At 37.1% G+C, this 20008-nt stretch overlaps 1 protein-coding gene across 3 annotated transcripts in view; it reads left to right on the top strand.

The window, feature by feature from the left end:
- UCHL3 (ubiquitin C-terminal hydrolase L3) overlaps positions 1-4977 on the top strand; it is a 109906-nt gene extending 104929 nt beyond the window's left edge. For all 3 annotated transcript variants that reach the window (XM_044670588.1, XM_044670589.1, XM_044670590.1), the window contains 2 exons: positions 1501-1559; positions 4601-4977. In XM_044670588.1, the coding sequence (XP_044526523.1) occupies positions 1501-1559; positions 4601-4684 (143 nt within the window). In that variant the 3' untranslated portion in view covers positions 4685-4977. The remainder of the gene's footprint in view (positions 1-1500; positions 1560-4600) is intronic.
- The last annotated feature ends 15031 nt before the right edge of the window (positions 4978-20008 follow it).

Genomic DNA, 20008 nt, shown 5'->3' with positions numbered 1-20008 from the left:
TTTTACACTTTTTGGTGAAAAGGCCAAGTTGTTAATTTTCAGGTTAAACTAGTGACTTATTAAGCCTATATAACAGTTTCTTAAGACAACAAGTCTGATTTTAGGAATTGGATACTTAGGATATGTCTGAGTTATTGACACCAGAAATTAGGCAGAATTTATCATAGTTTGCTGATTTAAAGAATCCAGGTGTAAGTGTTTCCATCTAAACTTTATTTTTGTGAGGATGTGGGTAGTATAACTTAAAGTTTCTGGGTTGCCAGTCTTCTATCTATTTTAATATTAAGGTAACATGCGTACAAGGGACAAATATCCTTGATGGTAAAATTGTTATAATAAAAGTGATAAATCACATCTACTTAATTCAAATCCAGGACTCTGTTGATTGTATTTCTCATTCTGATTTGATAGTATTTCTCACAGAGGCTCTAAAATTTATAGAATAAGATAATACTGTTGAATATGTTTTTCCAAAGTCTTTTGGCGTTACAATTTAAGATTATCAAACATTTAGTCTTATAATCTTAAAATACACCAACAGTAGACCTAAAACACCTTTGGAGATTAAGGATATTCATTCCCCCCCAAATTTTGTTAGGCCCATATGACAGCAAGGGAAAGTAATGTGTTGGGAGGGGATGTGGCAAAATTGGGACATTAATGCATTGCTGGTGGAGTTGTGAATTGATCCAACCATTCTGGAAGGCAATTTGGAATTATGTCCAAAGGGCTTTAAAAGACTGCCTGCCCTTTGATCCAGCCATATACCACTGCTGAGTTTGTACCCCAAAGAGATGATGAGGAAAAATATGTGTACAAAAATATTTATAGACACACTCTTCATAGTGGCAAAAATTTATAAAATGAAGGGGTGTCCATCTATTGGGAAATGGCTGAACAAATTGTGGTATCTGTTGGTGATGGAATACTATTGTGCTGAAAGGAATGATCAACTGGATGAATTCCATGTGACCTGGAAAGACCTCCAGGAATTGAATATAGCAACTTTTACTAGACAAACATTTTGCTTCAAAATGTATGTTTTCCAAATAGTTTTTTTTTTTTTTTATTTTTTTAAACCCTTACCTTCCATCTTGGAGTCAATACTGTACATTGGCTCCAAGGCAGAAGAGCGGTAAGGGTAGGCAATGGGGGTCAAGTGACTTGCCCAGGGTCACACAGCTGAGAAGTGTCTGAGGCTGGATTTGAACCTAGGGCCTCCCGTTTTTAGGCCTGGCTCTCAATCCACTGAGCTACGCAGCTGCCCCCTAGTTTTAGGGTTTTTTTTTTTTAAACAAATTATTGTCAGGTCTTAAATATGAAAGTAAAGAACTAATAAGTATAAATGATAAGATGTACTATTTCAAATGTTTGTTGATTTTATTATTTTAAATAGAATAAACTTTAATTTTATGTACTGTCTAAAACTGAGGAAAATAAGAGTTAAATGTAGATGAATGATTGAGTAGAGTTAAGCATAAAATACTTTTATTTTCCCAGATGGACGCAAGCCATTTCCAATTAACCATGGAAAAACTAGTGATGATACTTTATTAGAGGTAAGAAGACATTTTAAAAATGAACTTGAGAAAGGCATCTCTAATTTTGTAGCCTTCTTGTTATTCTGCCATGCTTTCATGACCTTGCTATTTTCTTAAAGCCTGGTAACAAAATGAAATTGCTGCTTAGCAAAGAATATATTTTCAAAGTAGAGGGTTTTCCCCAAATGGGTAAAAATATCAAATCTTCTTGAGGAGAAATCACTAATTTTTATGCTTACTTTAATGATAAATTTGGGGACGTGGGTAACCAAGAAGCCCAGTTGTGTTTTTAAACATTTTTGGCAAATGATAAAACTATCAAACATGAACTGCTAAACATGAAGCCACATAGTAGATATGAGTATGCTGCAACGTATTACCAAGAAAGAATTGTACTCTAAGAGTGATGTAAATAATCTCATCAGAGACACAGAACTTAAAGTTGATCATGTTTTAAGAATAGCAGATAACAGGTGGATAGCTCATGTATCCCCACTGGTAGCCATGTAATAATGGGGAAGTAGCAAACAAGTTGTGTGAACCTCCTTGATTCATGAGAGGACATGGACAAGAGACTCACAGGATGGGGATTGAACAGGTTGCTGTTTGTACCATTGGAAGAAATACATGTGTGGATGAAAGCACAGTTCCACTAAAGCAGGGGTCGGCAATGTATGGCTCTCGAGCCATATCTGGCTCCACCTCTCCACCGGCCAGTCCGGGCAGAGCCCCAGGATGTGACCCAGGGGGCCCTTCAGCCCCCACCCCATATTCCAGTGCCTTCCACCTCCATCCTCCTCCTTCCTCAGGCGTTTATGGCTCTCATGGCCAAAAAGGTTGCTGACCGTTGCACTAAAGTATGTTTTTTAAATAGGCCACCAGTCATTTTGAAGTTTCAAAGTGATTTTTTTGTTTTCTTTTTTACATTAAAAAAATGGAGTGAACATTTAGCGAGTGCCTCTGCTAGATACAGTGAGATGTAAAAAAAAAAAAAAAATACAGTCCATTCTACCATTTAAGCTAAAGCCCTTGAAGGACCTTTAGGTTGACATTTTCTAAATATCTACCTAAAGTTCAATCTGTTATTTTATGTGACATGCTCAGTTTTAAGACAGGCACCTCATTACAGATTTTAGATTGAGATATTTTCTTTTAAACTAAGTGTTGGTGATTTTTAGTTTTAGATATTTACAGTTTTCCAGCTACTCCTAATGTTTTCTTTCATGTCTTGGGAATTTATGGTAGTACTTTTGAACTGTCACTAAAGTTATAGGAAAAATTACAAAAGTAAACAAATTTATTCTTTATTTCTAAGCCCTGTTAACCACCTGCCTGACTCTTTTTATCCAACCTTTACATACACTGTGCTCTTATGCCCTGGGCCTTCGACTGTTCATTGTCTTCTACTCTATCCATTTCTATTCTCCTCCATCACTGCACTCTCCTCCCTTTCTGAGTCATTGTTTCTCAAGTGTTTATATTGGGTAGATTGATAATTATTATGAAATTAAAGGAAAAGAATTCACATTATACAGAAAATGATCTCTGTTCTAGTTTTCAACTATTACTATAATACTTGAAATATTTAGACTACATTGATTTTTTAGAAAGACAGCATAGTAATTGCTTGAGAAAAAGTAGTCTTAATTATAGTTCTTAAATTTCTTAAATTATAGTTTTTATATTTCTTAAAATTCTCTCCATCCATGGGTATCACTTCAAACCAGAGATGCTGTAGATCACCTGTACCAATTATGGAAAACCCCAATTTGCTAGAATTAAGGAGAAAAAACATTGCTTTTCAGGAAGTGCTGTTGAGAAGCTTTTGTTTGTTTCAGGAACAATGGAGAGGATCCAGATGTGTGATTTTATCAGTGTTGGGGATGCCTAATGTGGATACCAACTCTCCCAATACAGATTAATATTTCTGTAACTTGCAGTCTTAAATAGTTGTTGGGAGTTCTTTGATGTCAGGACTTGTCCATAGTCACATAACTCATATGCATTTGAGGTAGAATTTGAACCTGGGTCCTCTTGTCTCCAGGGCTGACATTGTATCTACTGTGGTACACTGCCTCTCATCAGATGAGGAATGTCCTATGTGAATTTTTGACATCAGATCATAAACTATTGACATTGTTATTAACATCAATCAATACCTTAAAAGATCTACTCACAAGCCAGTAATTTTAACCTTAGTTAAGTTTAATCCATTGATAAGCTGGTAAATATGTAACAACTTGTCTTCCTGAAAAAAAAAAGTATGCATAAAGTTTTATTTGCATTATTACTATTTTTCCATCACTTTCTTAAACCTTGGCAATCAACAAATCAAGCCTTGATTTTTAACATTTGCCAATTTCTGACATTTAAATGCTCACATTGAAAACAGATGGGAGTGCCAGTTTTTGTAGCCTCCAGCACAACCCTGGGTTAAGGGCTTTTGTTAACTTAAGAACTGAAAATTCTGACTTCCATCAGCGTCACGGGGATGTCTATAGCTCTTAAGAAAGACAGATGGAGAACTGCACATAATGGATGATAAAGTTGGACAGCAGCAGGGATGGGAACTTTATAGAAATTTGTTGAAGTCAGGGGTTTTATTGGTGATAATACTATTCACTATCAAAGATTATCCATCTGATTTGTTTTCCAACATGATTACCCAGTCAAAAGCCCATCACTTGTACCAGTAGATAAGCTAAAAAAGTTGTTTCTGGGTTCTAAGTACAAGTTCTGACATGCTACTGGGCTAAATGGATAGTGCTAGTTAAACCTCAAAGATGCTGTTTGCTTTGTCTATTCTCTTCTGCCCTCACAAAACAGCTTCGGGTTTGAAATTCTTTTTTTTTTTTAATTTTTTTTATTTTGGGTAACTCTGAAGATGTAGAAGTATAAAAGAAGTCAATTTTGAGTCTAATTTTCAGGACAACAACAGTCTACTGTATATATTTTGTGTAAATTAGAACAATTATGTATTTACTTAGCAACTGCCTCTGTTAGTGAAAGAATTCATTTATAAACTGAGATATTGCATCTTTTTGTCTTAATGTTTATAGGATGCCATAGAAGTTTGCAAGAAGTTCATGGAACGTGACCCAGAAGAACTAAGATTTAATGCAATTGCTCTTTCTGCAGCGTAGCTCATGCATAGTGACAACACCATTACTATATAATTTGTAACAAAAATAAAATTCCTAATGGCATACATCAGCAATCACAAATTTTGATATTTTTCCTTGGTATTCACCAGTAATAGTTTATGTGTATTAAACTTTGAATTAATCTGTATTTTGTGTCTTTTTCTCTCAGAATGTATGGAAGATCAACTATCCTACTTCTCAAAAATAAAACCCAAAGCAACATAACATAAATGGCACTCACAGTTGCACTCTCTCAGTATACACTCAATATAATAAATGTAAATTAATGTAAATACAATATTTGAATTAATTCAAGGATACATGATTTCATTTCTGTGGATGTTTCCTCCACTGCTGCAGATTCCAAGTCCTTTGTATATCTTCTGAGAGAATAATTATCATATCACCCTTTCAGTGATAGCATCCTTGCCAGTGGGTCCAACAATAGTTTCTATGCTTAAGCCTCCCAAATGTGGTCTGTCTCCTGAGCTCCAGTCCACTTTACCACCTGTCTATGGGACATTTTCCATTGGACGTTCCATAGGAATCACAAACATGTCCACAATGGAACTCAGTGAGTTCTCCCCTTCTCTTAACATCCATTTCTGTTAGGATGACCACCATTCTTCTGGTCACTCAGATTCATAACTTGGCAGCCCCTCACTCTTTCTTGACTCCCCTCACATCCAGTCCTTTATCAAGCTTTTTTCTGTCCTACCACCAAAACATTTCACATCTTCTCCTTCCATGCTCATCTCTTCTGATGTGGCTCTCCTGACTCATGTCTCCTACACTCCAGCCTACACACAGCTGCCAAGGTAATCCTCCTAAAGCACAGATCTGACCTTGTTGCTCTTCTGTTCAGAAAGCTTTAGGAGGCACCTACTGCCTTCAAGATGAAATACAACCTCCTCTTTATTTTTTTATTTTTTTTTTAAGCCCTTAACTTCTGTGTATTGGCTTCTAGGTGGAAGAGTGATAAAGGTGGGCAATGGGGGTCAAGTGACCTGCCCAGGGTCACACAGCTGGAAAGTGTCTGAGGCCAGATTTGAACCTAGGACTTCCCGTCTCTAGGTCTGGCTCTCAATCCACTGAGCTACCCAGCTGCCCCCTCACAACCTCCTCTTTAATCTGGCTTTGGCCAGCCTTTCCAGGCTTAATACCCATTACTCCTTTTTCACACAGACAAATGGGGCTAATTGTTGTTTCTTGTAGAATTTATCATGGTACCTCTCTCTGCTTTCACAAAATTTCCCTTGCCTGGACACAAGCCTTCTTTGGCTCCAACTCTCAGAACTCCTAGTTCCCTTTAAAGCATACCCCCAGTGCTGCTTACACCAAGACCCTTTTTCCTTCCCCATGTTACTAGTGATTCCTCTCTTCCCAAATTAGTGTGTATTTTATATTTAACGCTGTGTGTACATGATGGTTCCACCATATAAGCTCCTTGAGGGCAGAGATTTCCATTTTTCCCTTTGGTATCCTGGGCACCTGGTGCTTAGTAAGCACCTAATGGTCAAAGACTGCTTTAAGTTACAAAATACTTAGCTCACAATGAGCTAATTGTAAATTATTGTAAATATCACCATTGCCCCATGTTTTGGGGTTGAAGAAACAGACTTGAAGAGTTTAAATGTCTTGTTTACATGTTCTGTAGGTAGAGTTCCAGTTGGTCCTCTTTCCAATTACGACACACTTCTCACCATAGAAAATGACCTCACCACCAAAATAATGTGATAAGAGTATAAGAGAGGTATGAGGGGAAAATGGTCATGTGCTGCCTAATTGGGGAAAAGTTATTAAAATGGGGTTCAGGAAAGGGGTCCTCAAAGATATTTCATTTGGGATGAGCTTTAAAGTCTAGTTAAAAAGGAGCATTCCAGGCAGAGAGATCAGCTTCACTGGGAATATAAATGAAAGAAGGTAAAGGGTATTGTGGTAGAGCATCTGGGTAGGTGGGAACATAAAGTGAAGGGAAGGGAATTAATTGTATGAGATAAGAATAGAAACTAGGATGGTGCCAAGAGTGATTTGACTGTAATCCCATTAGTGATAACCACCAGAGGTAGGATTTGAATGCAGGTCCTCTGACTCCAGAACATGCTTCATCATTTTGCCGTCTCCTAGATCTGGAGCTTCAGGAAGAAGGCAAGGATAAAGCTTTGTGAGTCATAAGTGTTTATCAAAGTTTTAGGAATGAGTGATATTACCAGGGATATCACTAATAATAAGAGAAATACAGATTGAAAATAACTGGATAATAACCTTACACCCATGAAATTGTCAAAAATTAGAAAATAATATGTAACAATAAGGTAACAAATAGTGTTGGAGAAACTGAAAAAAAAAAAGGCACATTAATATGGTGGAACTATGAAGTGATCCAGTTATTCCAGAATACTTTAGAATTTTATGTGAAAAGTTGCTAAACTGTTGATACACTTCAACCATGCGATACTGTTACTGGGCATATTCCCCAAGAACATCAAACAAATAAGCACACTGAGGATATTTAGATACTTTCAAATAATAAAATTGAAAAGGTGTATGATTTTATTTTGATGTACCCTTCAATGCCATAGATTATAACCCATTAGTACTTGACCATCTTGTATGACTCATACTGATATGACCAACCAACCATCAAAATTCACCAAATGGGGCCCAATCACCATTCTAAAAGCCTTCTCACTTATTTTATATATATATATATGCCAAAATAATTCATAACTTTTTATGAAAGCAAACTGGAAAAGTAGGTCCCAATTAAATGGGAAATGGCTAAATACATTGTGATGTATTATGTAATGGAAATATTATTGCAAACTATGGGAAATAGTGTTTATTAATTGAAAATAAATGCTTATTAGTTGAAAAAAATGACGGGGTACTCATGGGTGTAGAAGATTTTATGTATTAACAGTCAAGCTTATTTGGCTTAATTGTTTTCTTGGCTTATAAGGTAAGGTCTAATACCTCTCATCTTCAGTTTTCAGTGATGACTTGGGTCTTTCCTCATAGGGTTGGTCACAGTTATGATTACTGTTCTGTGTATTTCCAGTTTGACTTCCTCCTTTGATCTTCCTTTTTTCTTATCCCTATTACCCTCCCCTCCAACTTTTCGATTTTAGTCAGTCTCCTCCATTTCCCCTCCCTAATGTAACTCTCCTTCCCACCCCCTCCTCTCTTATTTATTCCCCTTACTATAGTGCCTTTTAAATGACACCCCCCTCCAACCTCTCCCTCCCTTGCATTGCTTCCCTCCCCACCAACCCGTTTATTACCCTTCTAATTCTCTATAGGGCAAGATACAATTCTCTGCCTCAATGCATCTGATTGTTCTTCCCTCTCTGAGTCAATTTCAATGCACATAAGATTTAAGTATTACCTGTTGCCAACCTCTTAGACCTGTCCATTTTATTGGTCTTCTCCCCCTCCCCCCATGATGTACTTCTTTATGAAATATATGTTAGGTTGCCTCATTTTATCTCTTTTCCCATTTCTTAATATCTTTTTTACCTCGTTTTTTATATATTTTTTCACATATCCTATATAGTTTGTTACTGTACCGTCTAAGTATACTTCTAGCTACTTTGATAATAATAACAATTTTTAAGAGTTACCGATATCATCTTTTCTTATAGGAATACAAATCACTTGAACTTTTTGAGTTCCTTAAAAAAATCTCCCTCCCCACCTTTCTTAATTACCTTTTGATGATGCTCTTGGGTTCTGTGTTTGGGTATCAGATTTTCTGTTTATATCAAGTCTTTTCTTTAAGAATGCTTGGAAATCTTCTATTTTATTAAATGACCATACTTTCTCTTATAAGAATATAGTCAATTTTGCTGGGTAGTTGATTCTTGGCTATAGACCCAGTTCCCTTGTTTTCTGGGATATCATATTCTGTGCCTTCCAGTCCTTCAGTGTGAATGTAGCCAGGTCCTGTGTTAACCTAAATGTGGTTCCATGGTATCTGAATAGTTTCTTTTTAGTAGCTTTGTAGTTAGTATGTTTTCCTTGGTCTGGAAATTCTTGAACTTGGCTATAACATTCCTGGGTGTTGTCAATTGGGGATTTAATGCAGGAGGTGATCTGTGGATTCCTTCAATCTCTCCTTTACCTTCTTGCTCAAAAATGTCAGGGCAGTTTTCTTGGATAATTTCCTGTAGAATGATGTCTAGGCTCTTTCTTTTGTCATGATTTTCTGGTAGTCCAATAATTCTTAAATTGTCTCTCCTGAATCTATTTTCCAAGTCTGTTTTATCAATGAGGTGTTTCATATTTTTCTCAATTTTTTCATTCTTTTGATTTTTGTTTTATAGACTCTTGCTGCCTTGTGAAGTCATTTGGTTCTTGTTGGATTCTAATTTTTTAAAGACTGAATTTCATCCCTGAATCTTTGATCATCCTTTTCCTTTTGGTCTGTTTTTCTATGTAGGTCATCTTTCACTTTCTTTGCCTTATTTTCAAGCTGGTCAAGCCTGGTTTTAAAGGCACTATCTTCTTGTTTTAGTTCATATGCTTTTGTTTCCAGATGACAAAATTTGCTTTTTAAGTTCTTTTCCCAATTTTCTTCAGCTTCTCTTCATTGTTTTTTGAATTGTGTTTTGAGTTCTTCCAAAGTCTGTGCCCAATTCACTGGAATCTCTGAGTTTTTGCTTAGTGTTCCTTGGTCCTCCTCTCTTCCATTTGTTCTTTGTTCATTGCCTTGGTTAGACACTGATGATTGTAATTTCTTTTTTCTTTTTCTGTTGTTTACTCATATTTTTTCCTCCCCCCCACCCTCGCCCCCAATTAGCTGCATTCTTGCTCCTCTGTTTATTTGCTGAATTTGTGGCTTTGGACTAGTCTGTCCTGAAGGGGCTTCTTCTCTTCTCTTCTGATTAAGTGGATTAGGCTGATGGAGCTGACCTGTTTTGTTAATGAGCCCTGTTGTAAGGAAGATTAGTTAGTAATTAATTAAGTATTAAGGTTGACCTAGCAGGAAGGGCTGGAGCATTCCAAGATGGAATGAAGGAGCAGAAAGTGGGGCTTGTGCTCTGAGAGACTCCATTAGTGGTTGGCACAAACTTGCTAGCCCTGGGAGATCTCAGACCTGCATCTTGATTCCCTGGGATCCTGAGTGGTGGTGGCATCTAGCAATTAGACAAGAACTACAGAGAAGCATCAAGGGGAGGAGGAGTTTGGGATCTGGTGGACAGCATCTCAAGCACACTCTCTCTACTTGGATACCTTGGACCACCTTGGCTTTTGGCATCCTGTGATCATCTGTGGATTACCATGAAAAACCCTCAAAGCCACCCCACAGGCCCTTTAGCTGTGCTGGTCAAACCTGGCTGGAACCAGGTTTGAAGCTGCCTTCCAGTGACTCCATTACTTTTTCTTTATGCCCAGCCTGGCCTAGGTCAATTAGTATTAGAGAAGTCAAGTCCTCCCCTTGCCCTGTGGTTTTGCCCATTAGGTTCTAGTGTAGAATTCCCTATCCCACCTTTATTAATTCAAACATAATTAAAACTTAAAACCTTTTACCTTGCCTGTTGGTTTCAAAGACTGGCCTAGTGGTGACAGTTGGCCAACAGCCATTCTTATCAGTTAGGAGGAGTCTAGCTGTGTACTCTGGTCTCCCTATCCTGTCCCTGTCTCTCCTTCAACCCAGAGTGTGTACCCACAACCATTTAGATTATATTTTAACATCCCTGGTGCCCATCTTTTTTACAGCCCTGAGGCCAGATCTTCCCCAGCTGCCAGCAGAAGGTGAAGGTGAAGGTGTGGAGGCTGAAAGTAGTTACCCTTGTCCTCCTCTTTACTCCTTTCTGCTTCCCTACCAGCTACCCAGTCAGAGCCCTGAATTTCCTGTGGTGATACCAAGGTACTCTGTAGCAGCTGCAGCCTTCTCCCTCACATCCCAGGAAGCCGGATTCTTACTGAGGGTCTCAGCACAGTAGGTGAGAGAAGGGGTTTTAGAGATTGGGCTTCTCTGTACTCTGAAGGCTTCCTATCTGCACTATTGCTAGGCCAGATTAAGGCAGCTGAGCTGATCTGCAGAGCTGGATGTGGGTGGAGGCCAAAAACTCCAGAGAGAGGCCCAAGATGGAGAAGTGGTGGCTGAAGGCTGCGACTAGGCTGCCATCCTCCCTGCCCCTCTCCTCCAGCTGCCTCCCTGCCAGCTGTGGTCAAAGCCTTGAGACTCAAGTAGCTGGAGTGGCAAGGCACAACCTCTGGGCTGGAGCCCTCGCCCCAGTCCCACCAACCACCTGGGATAGCACAGTAGGTGGGGGAGGAGGCCTGGGACCTTCCTTCTTTCTTTTCCTTAAACCCGAGAATTCAACCTTCTCTGTGTACCTTTTAAGTTGAATTGAGCAGGAGTGGCCCCTGGCTCTGTCCTGTTGTAATATTTGGTTTTGTGTTCCCTTGGAAGTGCTTTGTTTTTGATTGGTGTGGAAGGGTTTTCATGGAGGACTTGACCTTTGCTGCTTCTAAGCCACCTTATTGATTCCACCTCCCCTGAGATCCAATCAAATTCTATTTAATTCAATCTTTTTTATATAAGCATTGATCAAGCACTTACCATTATCCTGTATAAAGTACTATGCTTAGCTTTTGGGATGCAAAAACTAAAGCGCTCTGAGAATTACAGTCTAATGTATGAGAAACCATTTACAGAGGCTCACAAAATGCTTTGCATATACTATATCTAATTTGTAATAAAATACAGGATAATCATAGGAAGGACTAATAAATAGTTGAAATAAGGAAAGATTTTACAAAGAAAATGATATCTGAGCTAAGACTTAAAGAAGCTAGAGATTCTAAGCGACTGAGGTTCTTCTAAACATGGCACCTGTAGGTGTAAAAATATGGAAATGAGAGATGTCATGCTGAATTCAGGGAAGAGCAAGCAGGCCATTTTGGCTGATATCTAGGATGCATGATAGGAGAGGAATGTGCTGTCTAGAAAGAGAGGTAGGAACAAGATCTGGGGGCCCAGACCAAGGAGTATGGTATGGAGATGTGAAATGCTGACTTTCTGATAAGCAGAAAACCAAAATGCTTTCCTTTGGTGGTTTATGTGTAGTTTGAAGGGTTGAGTAAGGAAGACAAAAATTTAGTTTATTTTTTCTGCTCAACTTTTCAAATGTTTGCCCTATCATGTTTTCATTATCTAGAACAAATAGGAGACCACTGGATATTTTGATTAGGGGAAAATCTTGGTTAGACCTGCATTTTAGGCATATTAATTTGGCAGGTCCATGGAAGATGAATTTGGGAAGGGAGCTACTAGAAGTAGGGAAATAATCAGATCATAGAATCAGATTTAGATCTGAAATAGTCTTAGCAGACATCAAATCTTTCAAACTCAAATTCATCTGGTAAATGAGAAAATGAAATACAAAAAGTTTAAGTGAATAATTATCATATTTCAGGGGAATAAGTGATAAGCACCTGAATTAGGGTAAAATAGGAGGATAGATGGGGGACACGTTATGGAGGTAGAATTAACAAGTCTTGAGGATTGATATGGCAGTGGAAAACTGAAACTCAGGTAAACTGACTTGTGCAGGGTTGTACATAGAACCTATGCTCCAAACCATGTCTTGTGGTTCCAAGTCCAATATTCTTTCCATTAAGTTAGCTGGATTATAATAGAATGATTCTGCTTTCAAAAGTAACCATTATGGATTGAAGATAAGTACCTCAAGAAAAGTCTAGCCATGTGTTAGAACTTTGTCCTTGTCTTTATTCAACATTTTAGTAGATGACCTTAATAAAGCTACAGGTTCTCCCTTATTATAAGAGAAGTAGTTAAATATGTGATGCTATATACCATATACTTGACATTGTGTACTAAATAGACTAAGTCTTTTATTTCTTCTTGTTAAACCAGTAATCTAGAAAGAAAGATTGTTTTTCTTTGAGTGAAATGAAAAGAGATACCTTTAAGGACTCTATAAAGTCCTAATAGAAACCATAGTCTGTTGCAGTTTATTTATTACATTTATACGCTATAGCATATCCATTATCTCCATTCCATTATGAGATCATGCCACTCCTTCCACTCTCTCCCCTCCATTTTCCATCTTAACTTCATGTGTTGTCTTCCCCTGTTAGAATGCAAGGTCTTTTATGGCAGGGACTATCTTGATTATTTTATGTATATCTCTAATGTTTTCCTAGTTAGGGACTTCTTTCATCTAGTATCATGTAATTAGAAATTGTGATTCCTATTCCATAATTTTAAATTGAAAATATTTTAAATTAAAATGATTTTAAAGTGTTGTAATGTGTTATAGAGTTTGGGGCTTGGAGTTTTTGTTTGTTTTACAAAAACGCATTTTAACAAAATTCATTTTAAAAATGACTAATTTTTATGCATGTTGAGATAGTGCCTGTTAGGTAAACCTCCTCCACTAGGGCAGTTAGGCTTCATATAAATAGTGATTCCCAAAGTGGGTGCTACCGCTCCCTCGTGGGTGCTACGGCAATCCAGGGAAGCAGTGATGGCCACAGGTGCATTTATCTTTCCTATTAATTGCTATTAAAATTTAACAAAATTAATTTCCAGGGGGTTAAGTAATATTTTTTTTGGAAAGGGGGCGGTAGGCCAAAAAAGTTTGGGAACCACTAATATAAATGAAAGCATGGCTAGTTTGTTTATTTTTTCTTAGGTGACCTTAAAGACTGGTTGGTTAATAGCCATTAAAGTTGTTTTTCTACTGCTTTAGCCTTCAAAACTCATTAAAAACAGACTATAAGGCATACTTGGTAACTGGTCAATCAATCCCAAATTGATAAATTGGCTGTGCCAATGGGCTCCCTCTTCTCATTTTTCACTAACAGGAAATTACAAAGCCAGCCCATTTCCATAAGGATAAATATAACTTTCTGTTTTAGTAGACCTCTTTGCTTAATATGATTTGTATTGAGAAAAGTGGGCATTTAAATTCCATATGCAAGAAGAAAGCATTAAGCAAAGGGGGTAAATGATCTTTTGGGTTTGACCAACAAGCCACGTAATCTATTCTCTATATTTTAATAAAAGATTAAAATTAAATGAAAAATTTAATAAAGAATCCCAGTAGAAATAAAAACCATTTTGAAGTAAGAACTTGTAATTATTATAAGAGATTTTTAAAGTTAATTCAAAGGGAATGTGAATATTTACAATGTGAAGTAAATTTTCTTTTAATCTAAGTGTTTTTCACCTTAGGACAAGATTCTCTGGGAAGAACCATACTTAAAAAGAAAGACCTAATCATCTTAACATTGACTGTTTGCACAGTGCTCTTGGAACAGTACTACCAAAGAAATTATTCATAATAATTAAGTGTGGAAAATGCTGATTTCCTGATAAGCAGAAAACCAAAATGCTTTCATCTAGTGATTTATGTGTAGGCTGAAGGGTTGAGTTAAGAAAACAAAAATTTAGTTATTTTTTCTGCTCCTTAGCTTTTCAAATGTTGACCCTATCATATTTTCATTGCTGAAAAGCTGCCTGGAAAGAAATGATTACTAAACCAATGTGCACAGCTATTGTTACTTGAGGCCAGCATCACGGGAGATAGCTAAACTCCTAGTGGACATCGGTCAGGGAATGTTGGAACTAGTACTTTGAGGTCATTGAGTTCAATCTCATTTTAGAGATTGTAGCCTTTTAAGGGTCTATGTTATTTATTTTTATTGATTATTTTTACATTATAATACCCTACCCCAAGACCTCCAATGCTTCACCATGATGGGAAAGTAACTTCAAGTTCACTAAAATTATGCCACTACAGCTCAAGCTCTGGAAGATCCCTGTGAAGTACTAATCTCCATGAAACCTAGAAAGACTTTTGAGCAATAATAGCCCATCTTCTAAAGAAGGGGTGGGGAGGGAAGGAATATTTTTATGTTCTGTATGTATTATATAAATTTATATGTATTACATTATACATTTATATGTATTATATATTCATATGTATCACATATTTATATGTATTTATAGTGTATATTTATATGTATCATGTATATTTATATGTATGCATGTGATTATGTATGATATATCACATTTATTATATGTATGTATATGTATTCTATATTTATATGTATTATATGTGATATATTTATATTATTGTATTATATATTTATGTATTATGTTATATGTGTATTATATTATACATTTACATATTATATATTTATATATAATGTATTATGTTTATATGCATGTATAATATGTGTTTAGATGTAATATATATTTATGTATTATATATTAATATTGTATTTATTTATATTATTTATTTTATATATTTATATATTTATATGTGATATATTTATATTACACCTACTATATAAATAGGCACTGGGCTGAGTTACAAATCATAGCAACTTTGGGAAGTAGGTGCTGTTATGACCCCCATCTTACAGTTGAAGAAACTAAGGCAAACAGGTTAAATGGTTTAACTAGGGTCACATAGCTAGTAAGTATCTGAGACTAGATTTGAACTCGATTCTTCCTGACTCCAGACCCAGCACCCTAGCTTCTATACCACCTAGCTAAGTTTGGGGTTGCTTCTCAGTAAAATGATGGCTCGCCAAACTTTGAAATATTGAAGAGTAAATACAGAACCAATTTAGTGAAAAGTACTTAAAAAAAAATAACCCCCTTCCTTTCTCTTTTAGCAACATCTCTAAGTCAGACAGGCAAAAGGCTGGGCAAATAGCAGTTAAGTGACATGCCCAGGATCACACAGCCAGGATGCATCTGAGGTCAAACTTGAACCTAGGTCCTCCTGACTCCAGGGACGATGCTCTCCCCACTGTGCCACCTAGCTGCCTCAATTGTGAAATTGCCTCCATGCTCGAAAAGAAATCTCAGTTCCTTGTTGTGAAAAACACATTTCTGGATTGTTTTACTATTTTATCAATAATAGCCCCATTGGAGAAGGGGAGAGGAGGCTCTTTTTCATCATTGCATCTACCTAGATAGCATGAAAGTTAATGGCAGGACTCAATTTACTATCATATGGCGCACGGGCTAAAGGACAGGCTCTCTGAGCATCCTACACATGTTCCGTCCCTTGAAAGATGAAAGGCAGATTGCTAGAGGGTTTGTTCATATCTTAGACATGAAAGGCTAGAAGCCGAAGAGAGGCTATAAATCAGGCTGCTCTTAAAATGCTGCAAAACTTGTCTGTAGGAGAATCTGCTGAATTATGCTTGGGTACCTGTGGTAGATGATGGCAAATATAATTATGCATGTATGTAAAAGGGTTCTGTCAGAACTTTGAGGGCTGAAGAAGATTCATTTTGAGAACAACTCATAGCTTTGTTTTATTGAGCTGTTTTCTCTTTCTACGCATAAAATTGTAAGTATTAGAAACCAAAACGTCATTTACCTGCATGTACTTTTGCTTACAGTACACTTTGTTATTAGGAATTTCAGGCTATTTGAGTTTCTTACTTATAGGCCCTAAAGCGTGATCTGCAGATAATTTGAGATGCATTCTTAAGAGGGGATTGATTTCTTTTAAGAACCTGATGCCTTAAATATTTATCTCTGTTTCAAATATGAAACGATAAAAGAGTGGTGCTCCATGCCATATTCTGTTATGGCTAGTAATTGGGCACATATGAGGTATTTAAGATAAGAGTACAATAATACTGCAACAGTTTTTAAAGGAATCTAGAAAAATCTGGTTTTCACACAAAACAAACTTTTAAAGAATGGACGTTTTAAGCTTGTTATTCACTTTCCTATTTGGGCTGCCATCTTTTTTTCTTCTTTTCTTTTTCTTCTCCAGAATAGAGATTGGGGTTGCACTAGTTGCTGCAACAAGTAAGTACTTCAGGATGTCTTTTAGCCTTTCTTAAGGGAGTAACCAGTGGTCATTTATTTATTTTTTTTGCTCTAAGGAGAGTGTCTGTAGAATTTGCCCATTTTTTTTGCTAAGTTAATAGTAAATAGAGGTAGAGAAGAGAAGAGATTCAGACTGTTGTCTTCATCTTTTTTGAACTCCCCATTATTCATTTTGTCATGAAGAATTTCTGTAGATGAGATAATTTGGTGAGTAATAAATAGCTTCAAATTGCTACTTTAGGGATCCCTTAGTGATTCAATTATAATCCTTTTAATTGAAGATATATACTAAAGTTTGTGGAAGTTAAAGGGAATGTCTAGAAATCCTCAATACCAGTTACACTTAACCCACTGATAATAAGTGCCCAGGTCTTGACATAAGATTATATTCTACAAGTTAGAGCTACTGCCAATACAAGCAAATAATCACTGTGACCTATAATAATAATTATTATAGAGGATTTTAAGTTTTACAAAGTGCTTTACAAACATTTTCTAATTTGATTCTCCCTGCAACTCTGAGAAATGAGTGTTATTATTCCTATTTTACAAGTGAGAAAACTGAGGCCAAGAGGTTAAGTGACTTGCTAAGGGCCATACAGGTAGTAGGACAGGATTCAAACTCAATTTTTCCTCACTCTTGTATCCACTGTACCACCTATATTTCAATACTCCTCTCCATCATTGTAGACTGAAACACTTTTGTGGTGTAGCTTTGGCCAAAAAAAAAAAACAAACCCAAAAAACAAGACATTGCAGCCAACCTGCTAAAATACTTCTTCCAAAGTAATTAGGCCAGTCTTCAAACAAATAGACATAAAGGCTCTTTGAAATCAGATTAGTTTCAATAGCAGGACTGCACATGAAGCTTTTCCAGTTTGGTAGGACCTGCCAGGACTTGTATTCCACTGGCTGTAGTCTTTGAGAACCATGGGTCACTTCCACAAAAATGAAGCAACAAGAGCAGCACTTTGGTGGTTGTGACCTTAGAAACATTTTTAAAATATGCAAAACCCTATCAGAATCTTACAATCAATAGCTCTCGTTTCTATAACTGTTTAAAGTTTTCAATTTGCTTTACCCATAAACACTTTTTTTGAGAAAATGTGGTCAAGCCTGTACCTTAGAAATGTATTGATTTGGCAATTGTGTGGAGAATGGATTGGAGAGGGGAAAGACTGGAGGCTATTAGACTACTTAATACTATTATAACAGGCCAAGTGAATTTATTATCTCTGTTTTGTAGATGAGAATATTGAATCTCAGAAAAAGATAGTGGTTTGCCTATGGTCAACCTAGTTAATATCCAAGTCTGAGGTTCTTTTCTTCTATATCATGAGGCAGAAGGCATTTAATGAACACCTACAGTGGGTCCTGGAAACTGGGGAGGATATAGAGGTGTGAAGATAGGATTAACTCCCCCCTTTTAAGTTAATCAATCAAAACTGAAGTACCCCTACTTAGTACCTTACCAGTCACTAAGTATGAGAATTCAAGCAAGTCACTTGCTAAAGTGGGTGACAACTCCAGAGGCCACTGCCCCACCCCTGGGCAGTGCTATGCAAATTGAAAGACTGAGATTGGTTCCTGTAAAGTGGAGAAGGGACAGGAAGTGACATGAAAAAAGGACTATAAAAAGTCCTGAACTTCCTGTCCAAGGGACTTCTCTTTTGGAGTTCTCCTTTGAATTTCTTCTCCTTTGGAGTTTATCTTTGGAGACTCTGTATCGGTGAGCTGGACTGAAGGAGGAGACTTTTCCCCTGGATCCCGTGTTGGTTTGCTGGGTATTTGACCTTCCTTTCCTGGCTTCTGGGGAGACTTGTTCCAGAGAGGTCTTCCTTTCCTGGAGGAGGCTGTGTTGGTGGTACCATTGCTGAAGACACCACTGTGACTCCTGGCTTAAGAGATTACCATGACTCCACATGGAGATCATGGAGATCAGGACTTGAGAGCCCTTGCCAGGTGGTGACCTAGACAGAAATTATAGGGTATCTAGCTAGGCAATACTTTCTATTTCCTTCCTACACTTCTCTCTTTTACTATATCTATATTAAACTAAATTGTTAAGAGTGGCTAACAGACTCATGACTTGAGTCTGCAACCACATATCAGCAACCACATATTACTTTAGAACTTTCATATTTAGCATAAAACCTAAATTTTAAATTCTTACAGAGGTTTATGATGCCCCTCCCATATTTCCAGTCTTAAACTTACTCCCCTCCATGTACTTTATAATCCATCTCTTGAGCCCATGCATTTTTCACTGGCTAGTCCTTAGGTCTGGAATTCTCTCCAATCTTGACTCTACCTCCTGGATTCCCTGATTTCCTTCAAGTCTCAGTTAAAATCTTATGTTGTAAGAAATTTTTCCCAGTTCCCTTAATGTGAGTGCTGTGCCTTTGCTGATTTTCTCCAATTTATTTTTATTCTCATTCTCTCTCTCTCTCTGTCTCTCTCTCTGTCTCTGTCTCTGTCTCTGTCTCTCTCTCCATCTGCTTATCTATGTATTTATCTATCCATTCATCCATCCATCTGTCTATCTATCCACACATCATATATAGCACATGTATTTGTTTGGTTTTGTTTATATGTGATTGTTTACATGTCTCTCACATCAGATTATAATTCTTTAAGGAAAATAACAGTTTTTGCCCTTTTTTCAATATTTACCACAGTGTGTAGCACTGGAAGATACCTAACAAATGTTCATTGGTGGACTTGTTTTTATTTAGTTGAGTAGACTAAACAAGTCAAAAAATTTGTCATGTACTTATTAATTAGGTATCCCATGTCATATTTCTCAAATCTACTCCTTTCTCTCCACTCACAATACCACCATTCTAGTTCAAGGTATTCATCATCCCTCAACTGTACTGTTTCTGTAGCCTCCTGTGTTATGAAGAATATTTATTTTAGGCTGTAGTGGCTTCCCTTTAAGGGAACAAGTTAGAGAGTCCTCAGGACTTGGTTAGCCAGGATGACTCTGGGTAGAAAAATCCCAGTCTATGTGGAGGTACACCTCAGGAGCTTGAGCCAAATTCTACTACTCTGTGGGGGATTCCTTTCTGACCCAACCTTGGCATTGTCATTGCTGTGGTGAATCAGGAATCATTCTATCAGCTAGGAATGGCATCTTTTTTAAACTTAATCTAAGTAAAGTTTATTTTAATTGCATTTTACGGTCCTTTGGAGTTTGTATTGCATTCCAGTCCTGAACCTCAACCCTTAGACAGGCCTGACTCAGAATACTTCCTAATTAGTTCCCCCTTTTAGGTTCTCCATTTCCAATCTATCCATCATGCAGCTGCCAAATGAATATTCCTCTGCCAACCAAGTCACTCCCTTTCTCAGAAATCTTCATTAGCTCCCTATTATTTCTAAGCAAAAACTTCTCAGTCTGGCATTTAAAGACCTGGATAATAATTACTCCCACTTACATTTCCAGTTGTTTTTATTGTTCTTTTATTTCAGTAGTGTCCAAC

Source organism: Gracilinanus agilis, chromosome 3, assembly GCF_016433145.1.
Source record: "Gracilinanus agilis isolate LMUSP501 chromosome 3, AgileGrace, whole genome shotgun sequence".
NCBI classification, from domain to species: domain Eukaryota; kingdom Metazoa; phylum Chordata; class Mammalia; order Didelphimorphia; family Didelphidae; genus Gracilinanus; species Gracilinanus agilis.
Note: the sequence above shows the minus strand (reverse complement) of the source record. Positions and strands in the feature narration are given on the sequence as shown.